At 38.6% G+C, this 14,661-nt stretch overlaps 1 protein-coding gene across 2 annotated transcripts; it reads right to left on the bottom strand.

Annotated features, from left to right (window-relative positions):
- Nucleotides 1-481: 481 nt before the first annotated feature.
- LOC132107967 (protein ABHD15-like) lies at nucleotides 482-11,957 on the bottom strand. 2 transcript variants are annotated; one of them, XM_059514348.1, is made up of 4 exons: nucleotides 11,304-11,957; nucleotides 10,712-11,244; nucleotides 5,470-5,822; nucleotides 482-2,230 (listed from the first exon to the last, which is right to left on the bottom strand). In XM_059514348.1, exons 2-4 carry the CDS (start codon nucleotides 11,210-11,212, stop codon nucleotides 1,681-1,683), a joined length of 1,404 nt encoding a protein of 467 aa, XP_059370331.1. In that variant the 5' UTR covers nucleotides 11,213-11,244; nucleotides 11,304-11,957; the 3' UTR covers nucleotides 482-1,680. The 2 variants fall into 2 exon arrangements, with proteins under 2 accessions (XP_059370331.1, XP_059370330.1); XM_059514347.1 differs by having other exon boundaries at nucleotides 10,712-11,956.
- Between the last annotated feature and the right edge of the window lie 2,704 nt (nucleotides 11,958-14,661).

The raw sequence follows: 14,661 nt of genomic DNA, 5'->3' as shown, positions 1-14,661 counted from the left end.
GTACAAAGTTGCATGTCACACATTACAGTCTTAAGCATTCTGTAACATACAGGTATGCCAAGCCTGTATATTAAAAATGTTTTTTCCAGGATGATACAGACTGGAAAATTGACATGTTTTGGTATGTAGGTTAATTATGAAGAATAAAGCCAGAGAAAGAGCCCATTTTGAACTGCAGAGACTGTCTCTTCTAATCATACCTCCTCTCTCTGAGCTCAGGCTCCAGGCTGAAGCTATATTTGGGGCTGTCCAGTAAAAGTGTGATCATGCATCGAATTCACCGTGTGATCAGACAGCGTGGAGCTTCGTGACTAAATGCACATGCTAACAAATGCTTCAGTTTTGCAGTCATTTTTGTGAGTCTGCTCTCAGGAACAGTTGTGGGAGTCAATTAATTCCCATTTCTGTTTCATGCAGTCCGTTGCATAACCTATAATTCTGATGCCCCATTTACTAACAAAACCTGACTCACATACATGAATGTGTTAAGCTGAAACCCTTTAATTGAAGCTCCCATGTTCACAGACACCAGATACACATTACAAACATTTGAGATGGATATAGGAAAGGCAGAAAAGAAAAACAGAAGGGAAAATAAATCAGTGTTGGAGCTCCACCCATGTCAATGAGTGACCAGCTTTCCCTGAAACCTCAGAATGATATCATGTGAAACCCTAGCAGTGCTAACGGACTCTTTACTCTGAATCCACAGGCTCCTTTTATGGTGGAGACGTATCTAAATAAACTAGCAATCTCTCAGAAAAACAGCATTATACAGAGGGAATTACAGAATGTCACTTTTCATTATCGTATGCAGAGAATGTACTAACGTCCAAAGTACCAAAAGGAAAGGCCAGTATGTAGACACTAGCCATCTTTGACCCCTGTCTCCTGTTATTTTTTAATCTTCACTAAATTCTGGAATGAATACTGAAACATTTGGACCATTCCCTTTGAAAAAGACATACAAAAATTTAAGGCTAAAGTATTTACTCCCATTCAGTGGTGCAATTTTTTTAAATCAGTTTTTGTATTATTCAAAAATCTTAACATAATTAAAATGATAAATCTGAGAAGCAAAACTTGTTTTTCAGAAAATATCTTACAAAATTTTGTGAGCCCAAAAATTGCCAGTGGACTAAGAAATTTATTTCAAGAAATCCAATAAATATTTTTGTTTACTTACTAAACTAGCAAACTATTTTCTTCTTGTTTGAAGCACACCATTTACTAAATTTAGTAAGCCAAAAATTACCAGTGTGGGAATACATTTAATTTTGAGATATTTAATCAAGTCTTGTTATCGAACACTAAAAAATACATTATTTTAAGGATTTTTATTACCAAAGATACTATCAAAAATACTGATTAAAAAGTTATTTTTGCCATTGAATGTGAAAATTTTAAACTATGATTCAGTAACCTTTCTAATATTTTCACAAAAATGGAATGTTTTTACATCCTCAAAGACAGGCGCAGTCTATTTGTTGACAGAGGTAGTCCAAATTCTGAATAGTCCTGAATGCAAACAGAGATATTTTGACTCAGCTGCTGGGTTTCTTGGCTGGAACAAACAGCAGGTCAGACAAAGGGTTCTAACTGATCCTTTTCTGGCAGTGTTCTTGGCCATTTCAGTCTCTCCATAATCCCAAACAAAGTGAGGACCCTCTGAGCACATCATCATCTGGTGTAGGACCTCTGCCAGTTGTAAATGGTGTGAATGTTATGCGAGCAGACGGGCAGTCTTTTGCATGTGCTGACACTACGATGGCGGAAAGTCTTGCCAGGCCCACTCAGACCCCTCCGCCGGGCCACCAGCTTGGCGCGCTCCTCCGCAGCAAAGAAATCAGTGGTGGCCCGAAAGAACTCCAGTACAGCCTGGTGGCTCCAGACGATCGGGCCCTCGTCTGATGTGGAGAACCCGCAGTGGCCACCGTGGGCAGTCAAAAGTAGGAAGAAATGTGGGTTACTCTCAAAAAGCTCTAACGGTAGCGTGGCCTGAGGCTCCCCTCGGATAGGGTCATCCTGGCTGCACACACACAGAACAGGAATGGCCACTTCATCTATGTCCCTCAGTGGATCGTTACGTTCCCAGTACGCCTCCCAGCTACCTGCCCCATCCGTCCCCTTTAAGCCAGAATGACAGAACAGGGCCTCCTCCATTGCCTTCAAAGAACAGCTGGAGAATAAGCTGTCTGTGTGGACAAGCTCTCCGAGCACCGTTTTATACCTGCAATAAAAGGTATAACACAATATTGATTATAATCATTATAGAGAAGAGCAGCAACGGAAGAGTTTTGTTTTCATCATTGATTCGAGGTACAACTAAGCAGGAAACCTGTTTAGACAGATCGCAGAAATCAATAGCACTGGATACGCATCGCTAGTCGGTATGGCAACAGTGTTTTATTTTAATTTGAATCACCCCGAGTTTTATTTCAGAAACACCTGATTTGTAATGCCTTTGAAAAAGACAAACACAACTTTAAAATCTATATAATGCCATTCAACAATGAAAAAAACAATCCTTAAAACAAGAAACTGACCAAATACATTATTTTCTCTCTGAAGTGTGTCAGAAGGAAATATCAGTTTACATTTTGCAATTAATTTTGTTTGCACGAGGAGTCTGACAGCAGCCAGTGCTCCACACAGAGATCTGATCTCACCATCATCAGTCTGTCTGGAATAACATGAAGAAACAGAACAAACTGAGACAGACTCAATCCAGAAGAACTGTGGCAACATCTCCAAGATGCTTCAAGAAACCTGCAAAGCTTCCTGAAAAACAATGCGCAAGTGCACCTAGAGCAAAAAATGCTTTAAAACGCAAAGGATGGTCCCACCAAATGTTGATTTAATTTAAGTTAATAGAAGTTAATTGATCAAATTTATGACGTAATTTTTTGATAGCATCCTCATTTTACAGCATTTTTAATGAGTGCCCAAAACTTTTAACACTACTGAGACGTCTTCACAGTTCTTCTGGATTGAGTCTGTCTCAGTTTGTTCTGTTTCTTCATGTTATTCCAGACAGACTGATGATGATGAGATCAGATCTATGTGTGGAGCACTGGCTGCTGTCAGACTCCTTGGGCAAACAAAAATCTCACTGGATTATTACAATTAATGGCAAAATTAATGTTTGGAAATGTAAACTAATAATTCCTATTGACACTACAGAAAAAGATAGAAGACTTAAAACCATTTTTTGCTGGTGAAAATGCTAGTGTTCTAATCATTTTGGCCACCACTGTATGCATATATATATATATATATATATATGTGTGTGTGTGTGTGTGTGTGTGATACACATATACATATATATATATATATATATATATATATATATATATACACACACACACACACACACACACATATAAAGTCGTGGCCAAAAGTTTTGAGAATTACATAAATATTAGTTTTCAAAAAGTTTGCTGCTAAACTGCTTTTAGATCTTTGTTTCAGTTGTTTCGGTGATGTACTTAAATATAATTACAAGCACTTCATACGTTTCAAAGGCTTTTATCAACAATTACATGACATTTATGTAAAGAGTCAGTATTTGCAGTGTTGGCCCTTCTTTTTCAGGACCTCTGCAATTCGACTGGGCATGCTCTCAATCAACTTCTGGGCCAAATCCTGACTGATATCAACCCATTCTTTCATAATCACTTCTTGGAGTTTGTCAGAATTAGTGGGTTTTTGTTTGTCCACCCGCCTCTTGAGGATTGACCACAAGTTCTCAATGGGATTAAGATCTGGGGAGTTTCCAGGCCATGGACCCAAAATTTCAACATTCTGGTCCCCGAGCCACTTAGTTATCACTTTTGCCTTATGGCACGGTGCTCCATCGTGCTGGAAAATGCATTGTTCTTCACCAAACTGTTGTTGGATTGTTGGAAGAAGTTGCTGTTGGAGCGTGTTTTGGTACCATTCTTTATTCATGGCTGTGTTTTTGGGCAGAATTGTGAGTGAGCCCACTCCCTTGGATGAGAAGCAACCCCACACATGAATGCTTTACTGTTGGCATGACACAGGACTGATGGTAGCGCTCACCTTTTCTTCTCCAGCCAAGCCTTTTTCCAGATGCCCCAAACAATCGGAAAGGGGCTTCATCGGAGAATATGACTTTGCCCCAGTCCTCAGCAGTCCATTCACTATACTTTCTGCAGAAGATCAATCTGTCCCTGATGTTGGAGAGAAGTGGCTTCTTTGCTGCCCTTCTTGACACCAGGCCATCTTCCAAAAGTCTTGGCCTCACTGTGCGTGCAGATGCGCTCACACCTGCCTGCTGCCATTCCTGAGCAAGCTCTGCACTGGTGGCACTCCGATCCCGCAGCTGAATCCTCTTTAGGAGACGATCCTGGCTCTTGCTGGACTTTCTTGGACGCCCTGAAGCCTTCTTTACAAGAATTGAACCTCTTTCCTTGAAGTTCTTGATGATCCTATAAATTGTTGATTTAGGTGCAATCTTAGTAGCCACAATATCCTTGCCTGTGAAGCCATTTTTATGCAACGCAATGATGGCTGCACGTGTTTCTTTGCAGGTCACCATGGTTAACAATGGAAGAACAATGATTTCAAGCATCACCCTCCTTTTAACATGTCAAGTCTGCCATTCTAACCCAATCAGCCTGACATAATGATCTCCAGCCTTGTGCTCGTCAACATTCTCACCTGAGTTAACAAGACGATTACTGAAATGATCTCAGCAGGTCCTTTAATGACAGCAATGAAATGCAGTGGAAAGGTTTTTTTGGGATTAAGTTAATTTTCATGGCAAAGAAGGACTATGCAATTCATCTGATCACTCTTCATAACGTTCTGGAGTATATGCAAATTGCTATTATAAAAACTTAAGCAGCAACTTTTCCAATTTACAATATTTATGTAATTCTCATTATGTAATTCATATATATATATATAATGTGTGTGTATATGATTTCGTAATTTTTTGCAGACTCACATTTTTCTTGTTTTTATTACCATTTTTTTTCCCAGCAATTCAGCAGTTACAGAATAGATAGGTGTGCTCTGGGGCTCTTCTGTTCAGTCTGTCAAGGTCAGACGTCCACGAGTAAAAACACTGGAGAACTGCCTTGGATAGAATTGACTTTGTAATTCTAACTGAAAGCAACACTGACACTGTTTTTTATGTTAAAACTGTAAAGCTGCTTGCTTTACAGCAATACATTGTATAAAGTGTGATATACATAAATGTGACTTAAGTGGAGTGCCGAATTGTAGAGGTTGTGCAAAAATATCCTATCAGATGCTTTCTTAACTGTTTGTTAAGAATGGTTTATTTTTGTTAGTGAGAGTAAAGTGCACAGCACAATTTAACATATGTTGATATGCTACCAGCAGTGTCTGCAGTGTCAGGATCATTTCTAAACAGTCCTGAATATAAACTCAGGCATTTTGATGAAAGTGAGAGGAACAGGATCTTCCCTATAACCCTACCTGCTGAGGCAGATTTTTTGGTAAAGCACAAGAGCCCAGTGGAACGGCCAGGTCGGGCCACTCTCAAACCAGCTCTGGCAGCGGAAAACTGGAGACAGGCAGGCCGCAGCCGTCACGTAGCTGGAGGAACCGCACTCGCCCAAGTAGGACAGCAGGAGTCCTGAACCGGTGCTCTCACTCACAGCGTAGATCTGGCCCGCTGGCTGTCGGTACCGAATGTAGCGTACCGCTTCCCGCAGGTCAGTCGGGTCACCGAACTGCTGCAGCTTCACAGTACAGAGCGGCGTCCCATTTTGACTCCGGCGGTTGAAGATCACAGGAAGATAGCCGTGACTCAGGGCTGCCTCACAGAGCTGAAAAAAAAAAAATAAAGGAAACAGTCACTTGCCAGATACAGCACACAGGGGTCATACTTGTGCATATAAACAGATGTTTTACTTGAGTCTTATCCACACCTGTAATAAGTAGTTTTGAGTTAAAGTAAAAATAGATATTATAACATATAAATATTTTGAAGCAGAACGCAGCCATATAACGCTCTTAAATATACACACATACATAAACGTGTATTTTGCTACCATAATGTGGTCGGGTAGCTTTCTCTGTTGCCGAATTGTGTAAACATCAGGGTTGTGCTAAATTCGGTTACTTGATGGAAGGACCAGCAACACTGCCGCCAAATTCCACAAGTCTGAAGAATTCTTAGAAATAAATAATCTGACAGAGTGCAAAATATCCCAATTTCCCATAATCTTAGAGGAGTGAGATCAAGGAAAACATAGCGGATGATAAAATTCTATACTGAACCTTAAAAAAAAATATTTTTATACAAGCATTAAATTCAGTCATTTTAAATACATAAGTAAACTGAGGCAGCACAATAATATACAGTATGAAACATTCATTTTCATTTTGAGATTGATGGTTATTAAATTACTTCTGTTTTTAAGGATTCAATTCCAGTGATCTTAAGATGATATAAATAGTAAGGAATAAATTGCACAGGCCCAAAAACATCACAGCACAGTGTGTATACTGTAACTAAAAATGTAGGATTCATCACCAAGAGCAAGTGTGCTGAACTTTTTTCTTGAATACCTTATTCTCAACATATCATAACTTAGCCAGAAACTGAGATGTGGAGCTCGTATGAGTTCAAGTTCAAGTTTCAGTTTTATTGTCCTATGCATATTCGTACAGAGTACCACAGCAATGAAATACAATGTGCCTTAGCACTCTCTCAGCACCAGTCAATAAATAAGATCGAATAGAATAAAAATAAATTTAAAAAACATACGCTCACTAGAGAAGGGCGTTTTCCACAAATATCACATTCGAATATTTGAGCTCACAAAAAACGAATATTCGATTATTTAAATTAAGTTTAATGAGACAGACGTTTTTTTCAGCAACATTTATTGTTTCCGTCATTTTTGAACAATAAGCTTGAACATTTCACATTGTGTTTTGTAGCTGAAAACCTTTAACAATGCGTGCAAACAAACAAAAGTACAGATTTAAAAAAAAAAGTGAACAAAAAAAAAAAAAACTTAAAGCAGCCTGCAGCAATGGCTATTGTACAGAACGTAACTTACACTTAACTTTGAAACTTTTAAAATGTCAGCAAATCTTTTTTTCTTTTTCATTCTATTGTTTTACATGTTCTTGTTAAGAAACACAGGCATGTAAACATGATCGGGGGAAAGTCGGCTCCTTAGTCTCTTAACAATAAGGCCGGCTGCGGGAAAACGCACTCTGACGGCACAGACGTTGTCGGGACTCTCAAATAACGCTGTGCTAAGCGAATAAGTTTTGTGAAGCGCTTCGTGTTTTCGTTTCACCACTGAATGGGATCCTCATCTGGTGGAATACATGGCTCCAGCAAGAACTGTTCCAACTTGTCCCGGCTGGACTCTCTGTAATCATCGCTGAAGAACTGGCTCAGCCTTTTCCGACGAGTGGGCATTAGGGTGACCAGACGTCCCGAAAAATTTGGGACAGTCCCGAAATCTAAACTGTTGTCCCGAATCTGGCCCTAATTGTCCCGAGAATTATACTAAAGCAAAATCTTGAGTAGATATTGTTTGATAAACATTAAAAACTGTCTGCGGAGGCTGAGTCATCCTGCAACCAGCCCCCGCCGGCTGTTCATTGGCTGCAGCATCTTTTCTCTAAAAAAAATACCATAGGAGGCTAGGCACGAATTTAGATCTTCATTTATCTAATTAATCTATATGCACAAAGACAATACGACATTTTTGTCCCCTTTTTCTTTTAAAGCTTGATGAAGAGAGCGCAAGTTTCTGCAGCTGCGAGGAGGACAGTGATGCACGCGTACAGGAGTGATTGACAGTTCGCGGCACTGTGTACAAAAGAAAATACTCTGCTACACAATTATTTCGTTATTTTTGTTTAAGTTTATGGGCGTTAGCGTTACAGAAAGGTCTGATTTACGCACTGTTAAAACAGTCATCGTTTTGTTTTTGTTTTTTTACAATGACATTTGAGTTCATGATTTAATTGTTTTTTTGTGGCAGACTAACGAAGTCTAATATCATAAGCCCCCCATCATAAGCCTATGGCAAGCAAAAATATAGCGAAATTCGAATATCATTTTAATTTATCGAATAATTAGAGCAGAACAAATATTCGAATGTTCGACTATCCGTGCACACCCTATAGGTCAAACCTCAGCCCTCCTTCCTCTTACACTATCGTTCAGTAGCCTTACAGCCTGTGGATAAAAACTGTCCCTAAAACGTGACGTACATGTTGGGATGCTCTGCCAACGTCTCCCTGATGGGAGTTGGGAGAAGAGACTATGTGCCGGATGACTAACATCCTGTATAATACTCAGTGCCTTCCCAGTGCTGCGTTTCCAATAAATATCCTGTAGTGATTCCAGTGGAACCCCAATAATTTGATGCAGTTTTAACCACCTTTGTCAGAAGATTCAATTCACTTGAAGTAGCCCTTCCAAACCACACTGTAATATTACCTGTCAGTATACTCTCAATTGTACAACAGTAAAAAAAAATTAAAATATTTAGTGACATACCATATTTCTTAACACACCTCAAGAAGTAAAGCCTCTGGTGTGCCTTCTTAATGGCACAGGTGATGTGGAAAGACCATGAAAGGGAGTCTGAAATATGAATGCCTAAAAACTTAAAAGTATTAACAATTTCAACTCCAGAGTTATTGATGTAGACAGGTGTATGTGTGGGTTTATTTCTTCTAAAATCTATGATGACCTCCTTAGTTTTCCCCACATTCAGGGACAGATTATTTCTTCGGCACCACATGATCAAATTACTCACCTCATCCCTATAGGCAGTTTCATATGAGAAATAAGATTTCAAATCTGGCTTGAAACACCCATCCTATTCCTCTTCACCCTGTTATTTTCTGTCATCATTATATGCTCTTATTAGTAGTACATTAACAAAAAGACTAAAAAAAACAATAATGGAAAAGCACAGTAATTCCTCTGTTCTATTCATGATGGCAAATGTCTAATTGTTCCAAGATGCAAATGAAATGACTTAATGTAGAAACAGGATCTGCCTCTCACCACAGTATTTTCATGTCCCTTACTTACGTCACAGTCAGGAAACACACTAGCTCTTACTGCAGTCCAGCACTGCTTTACGAAGTGCAAATTGGATGCAGCCTCACACCTAGCATGCAGTGATCACCCCGTAAATAGCACTAATCTGAAACGTATGAAAACCGTAAAGTGGACTAGCTCTCAAACCCAACCAACACCTTAAAAAGTGTCCATTTGAACATACAGACTTGTATATTACAGCCTTGAAACAGACCCAGCCAAACATATAAAACTGAAGGGGAACCATATGCATTACTTCACTGTTATGTAAAAAAATAAAGAAGTTTAGTCTCTGCTAATTTACATTTTTAGTCAGTCTAATCAAGACCCAGTCACACATCGCAAAAAATGGTTGAGCAAATATCCCCCTGACTTCTTGGCATTTGACTTTCAACAATTGTCTCTTATATGCCATCTGTCTACAAAGATACTTCCACCATTACTGCTCTCAGTCATGCCCCGCAAAAAAAGGAGGAGCAGAGGAGCCTGCCGACACACCGATTATATTCTCCACAATACACAGCCAACAAAGTTCTGGTGAGCACAGAGCATATTTCTCTGGGAATCATCCATGATGGAGCGTGAAAGCTAATGAGTTTACTTAAAGTTGCCTGGAGCTTTAGGTCTGGAATATGGAGTGAGCTCCAAATTGGGTGAGGAGGAATGACTCACTTCTGACTCTACTGCAAAGAGTCAGAGAGGGGGTCTTTCATGCATGCTGTAATTGAAATAATGAAAAAGTCATGCAGCCAGCATCTTCTCCTTAATGCAAAACAGTCAAACGGAATATAATCACTTCACCTTTACTGTACTCCAGTTTCATAATGTATTCTCAATACTAATTTGCTACTTGCCCCTGAGGATTAATACCTGTGCATTGATTGTAATGCATTGTTTTCGGTTAACAACTAATTTGGCACTGTTAATAACAATGTTTCTCATGTCCGTTAAATATAACCCCATATAAACCCTAGACAGTATATGTGGACAATAAAATGGTTTCACATGCAAGCTAATCATCACCTGTACATGCACAATATATGGACTAGACTGAAAAATATCCTTTTTTGTGCCCAAGTACTGTAAGCCACTGACTTTATTCTAACTCCTAAAATCAACAGATGCTCCCTTTCATGAAGGAAAAAAAAACACCAGACACACATCTGGATTGGCCTACACATCTCAACAGAAAAGCTTTATACAGGTGTTTAGGAAACCAGTTAAGATGTTTTGGTTGCTATGTAGCATTTTAAGTGAAATACATACAAAGGGGTCTTTTTGCCTCATAATACCCTATAATAGCGAAAATATAACATGAGTTTTATCCAAATTCGATTATTGAATTTGCTAAGCTGCATAACAGGTTGATAGGCCAAAGTTTAAAGGTCATAACTGGTTCTTTTAAGCTTTTGAACAGGTGTCAAAGAGAATACTTAAACATTACATAGGCCTATCTATCTATCGGTCTATCAAAGGTTAAAGATCATGGTTCTTTTGATCATCTGTATATGGGTCAAAGAGAACACGCGTGTGTATGCACATATACACACACACAGATAGATAGATAGATAGATAGATAGAGCACCGCACTCTTTACTCCTAAAAAGGGAAAAATGTTTCAAGAACAGTTACCTTGAGCACATTCCTGGTGATTTTCCCAAAAGAGTTGGGAATGATGAGCAGAACTGGACTTGTGGAATTACTGGACGTCCTGCGCCTCTTGTAATGTGCTGCACCAACAACAGCCCAGTCCAACGCCACGAGTCCATCATCACTCAACTGCAAATGATCTCGGATGAAATGCACCGGACAGTCAAACGGCCACAAAGCGCCGAAAACAGTCTGCAAAGACGAACTCATTCGCCAGTTCCATTTTGGTATCGATAAAGACTTGCAAAAACTCATGCAATGTTTGAGAAGGTAGTTTGCCAACGCCGAGGGTTTGCAGATCAAGGCGAGCGCGTCTGGTTCACCTTGCCCCTCTGGTTTCGAGTCGCATCTCTCCGCAGATCTTCTGCTCTCGCGCCGCGGCAGCAGCAGCGTGGAGTGACTCTCCGCTCCAAGACACTTGACCACTGGCCAGAGAATGGCCATCAAAACCATAAAACAAGCAGCAGCAATCCATTCCAGCATTTGAACGGCTTCGGAGACTGCAGTTTAGTAACCTGCAAAGAAACAAATAGCCTACCTCCAAAAGCTTCCGATTTTGGTTTAAAAGCCCTACCAAGTGACAGAAGCGAGTCAGGTTAGTGTTAATTGATAGCACAGGTAGTAGCCTAAAAATACAGGCAGCCTCTGATAGCGACCGTTTCAACTTCAAAGTTTTGTGGAAGGGTGGTTTTTATAGCCAGTAATTCGTCGCTGTTCTCCAAGATGGCACGTTGTCCCATAATCAGAATTTATGTCAGAAGAATGTGGTGTGTTGCCGCCATAGTTCAAAACGAAGCGCCCTCGCTGCCTCTCTTTGTGCTCCGTCTGATTATGCAATAGGTCTTCTTTCGCAGTCAACTCTTCACCTGCATCCGCCTGTCACACTCATGCAGTCTTGTGGCATTTTTGTGCTCATTTCAGTGGTGTGCCACAGAACAGCTTTTGAGATTGATTGTCAGATAGTTTTCTGTGTGGAGTCGCAACACACACACTGGCTCGAGCCCGTGAATCATCCCTGTTTTAGAGAAAGGAACGCCCTCTCCAGAAGATATTATTCATCTGCAATACTTTTAGGCTGATGCTGAAATAAATCGGACTCGTCTCCTACCTCTTTTAATCGTGTTTCATAACAGCTGTTGTTCATTAGCCTAAATGCTTGGATTACTAGCCTACTTATAGCAAATTCAACTTTGGTAGAAAGTTTTACACATAAAAAATAAATACTTTTCAGAAATAGTGTTAAATTTATATATACTTACATGAGATAAAAACGAAATATACATGTGTTCGAAAGTAATTTTATTTTACATGGAGCGGGTCGCCCCCTCATGGGTGTCGCTGTTTACGTCACATGACCAGCAGTGTTTCATAGTTGAATAAGCTACTACTATTAGGCTACTACTAGAAATGCGTTTAATTTTTATAAAGCACGTTCTGCCAGTGGTCAGCTGTTTTACAGAGCATAAACATCTAAATGCATCAAGCTAATTTAGTATTATAAAAACACTATGTATGCTACAGTCAGGGACAAATGCTGTGACATCAAATGTTGAAGGCAAACACATGACGTTCACAGCTTAGCCAGTTAATCAGAAAAATAAATAAATGAATTATAATGGGATGAATAAAAACCACCTAAAAATATACAGAGTGCGCCTTTAAGAAAAGTAACATAATGTAATTCACTTAAACTATAAACGCACACAAGTTAAAATTATACAGAAGAATTCAATATTTGACTTTTAGTTCAATCATTGCTTGCAAGATAAAAGATTGTTTAGTTTAATAGTTTCAGAGTGATGAAATTTTTTTGACAGATTGGAAGTAGGCAGCAAATTGCATTAATTTAGTTCATAGCCACAGAATCACCTTATATTTATATTATATAATCATATTAGCTTTATGTGACCCTCTAATGTGTTTAAAAGTAGCCTGATCCTTCTAAAAAAGGCAGAGTTCAATTTTTTTATAACTACATTATGGCTGAATGAGTGGGGGGTTTAATGCAATAAACAAAGCCTATATGGCACAGCGCCAGTTGGGTGTGTTGCCTATAGAGACTGCTGCCTGGCTCCACTTGAGCTATTGTTCTCAGTATATTCTTAATGCCTTCAGAATAGACACTAAAATGGTCCCATTAATGCCAGCATGTTTTTATAGTGCTGCGAACCGAGTGTCAGGATTACAGGCACCATGTGACATTAAGCTTTGTTTGTTTGACATTAAGGCTTAGGCTGGGTTTCTACATGCAACAAAATCAGTTTCCTTTCACATTTAACCTGGTCACTCCAGCGTGATAACAGCTTTCGTGTCAAACAGAGGAAATATGGATTGGGGATTACATTGTATTGTTACGAGATGGAGAGATTGGGTAAAGGTGCATGTGGGGAGCTGTTGGATTATTGCTGTCCGACAAACCCTTCATTTCTATTTAACCCTCTGTTGCACCTTTTATATATGGATAATTTTATACACATTTTATTATATTACCTTTTGTATGATAAACAATTTTAGCATTGTATATTTCCAACATGAAAACTGGGCCCAGGTCATGGGAATCTGGCAGGATGTACAAAAATATAATATTTTGGGAATGCATGCTATATTATACAAGTTTTCCACTATGTCACACCCATACAGGATTCAATGACAATGAAAGTGTCTCAGAATAATCTTTGAAAAAGAAGACCGCCTCTGATTGCCTTGGGTGGACAGTGAGGAAACAAAGGAACCAAATGACAAATGGGGAAAGGTTTTTCAACAGCCGTGACCTTCAGGGCACAAATCCAACTGTCTGATCACTTTGTAGAGGCCTGACTGTATCACATTCTCCTCTGTGCCTTCACCCTCCTTTATGATTCAGATCTCCCTTGTATGTGATTGTGATAACACACACCTGCATTCACTGGGCCATATAAGTATGATGAAAGCCTTCTATACTAATGTTTTTCCACTGCCGCAGCACATTAATGGATCTGGGAAGGGCTCGTCTATATCTGGCCCCTTCCCTTGAGTGCTGATTTCAACTGAAATACTAAAATTGAATCTAAGCCTACATAATGGCTTGAATTATAGAGCAAGTACAACCGCATACATTATAAATGAGAAATCTCCTGCACAGGCAGCTGATCGTTCAGCAGAGTCATGCAGATTGAATTCCCAGTGAGTTGAACCTGAACTAAAAAAACATTCAATCTTTACTCTTTAAACTAAAATGAAATTAAAACATGTACTGAGTCAACAGAAAAGTTTGCTTTACTGCAAAGCGCTCTGACTAAATGAAAGAGTGCTTACAGAGGGAAAGGATAAGGTTTCAGTTTGTATTGTATAGATATTTTTTATTTTATTTTATTTTATTTTATTTTATTCTAGACCGTCTACAAAATAAATGAGGGGAAATCAATACTGAAATTTTAAAATAATTTTAAAAAGAAAGGGGGAATAAAGAGTTTAACCTAGCAGTCCCACTATAATTGTATAAGTATTTTTAAATTAGATTAAATTTAATTATTTTTAGACAGTCTAGAAAATAAATAAGGTCACATTAATAAAGAAACGAATAAATTATAAAATAAAAGGTTGGGAAAGAGAGGTTTCTGTTTGGATTTAAATATTTTATTTTATTATTTTTAAACAAACCAAGAAAATAAATAAGGTGAATGAATAAAATAAAAAATAATAGATAAAATAATAAATAAAAAAATCTAATAATATAAAAAATATATACATAATATTAATAAGTATAATAACAATAGATACATTAATAGATAAAGGTTTTATAAATAGTAAAATAGAAAACAGGGATTAATCTTGATCACTGTAGTAACTCAAACATAGCTAGTAAACGACACATGCACATATACCATTAATCATGTAATTGTCAGCAAAAGTGTCTAAGCATCATCATTACAGTAAACAATTAGTTATCTCCA

The sequence above is a fragment of the Carassius carassius genome, chromosome 28 (assembly GCF_963082965.1).
Source record: "Carassius carassius chromosome 28, fCarCar2.1, whole genome shotgun sequence".
In the NCBI taxonomy this organism is placed as follows: domain Eukaryota; kingdom Metazoa; phylum Chordata; class Actinopteri; order Cypriniformes; family Cyprinidae; genus Carassius; species Carassius carassius.
This window is presented reverse-complemented; position numbering and strand designations above follow the sequence as displayed.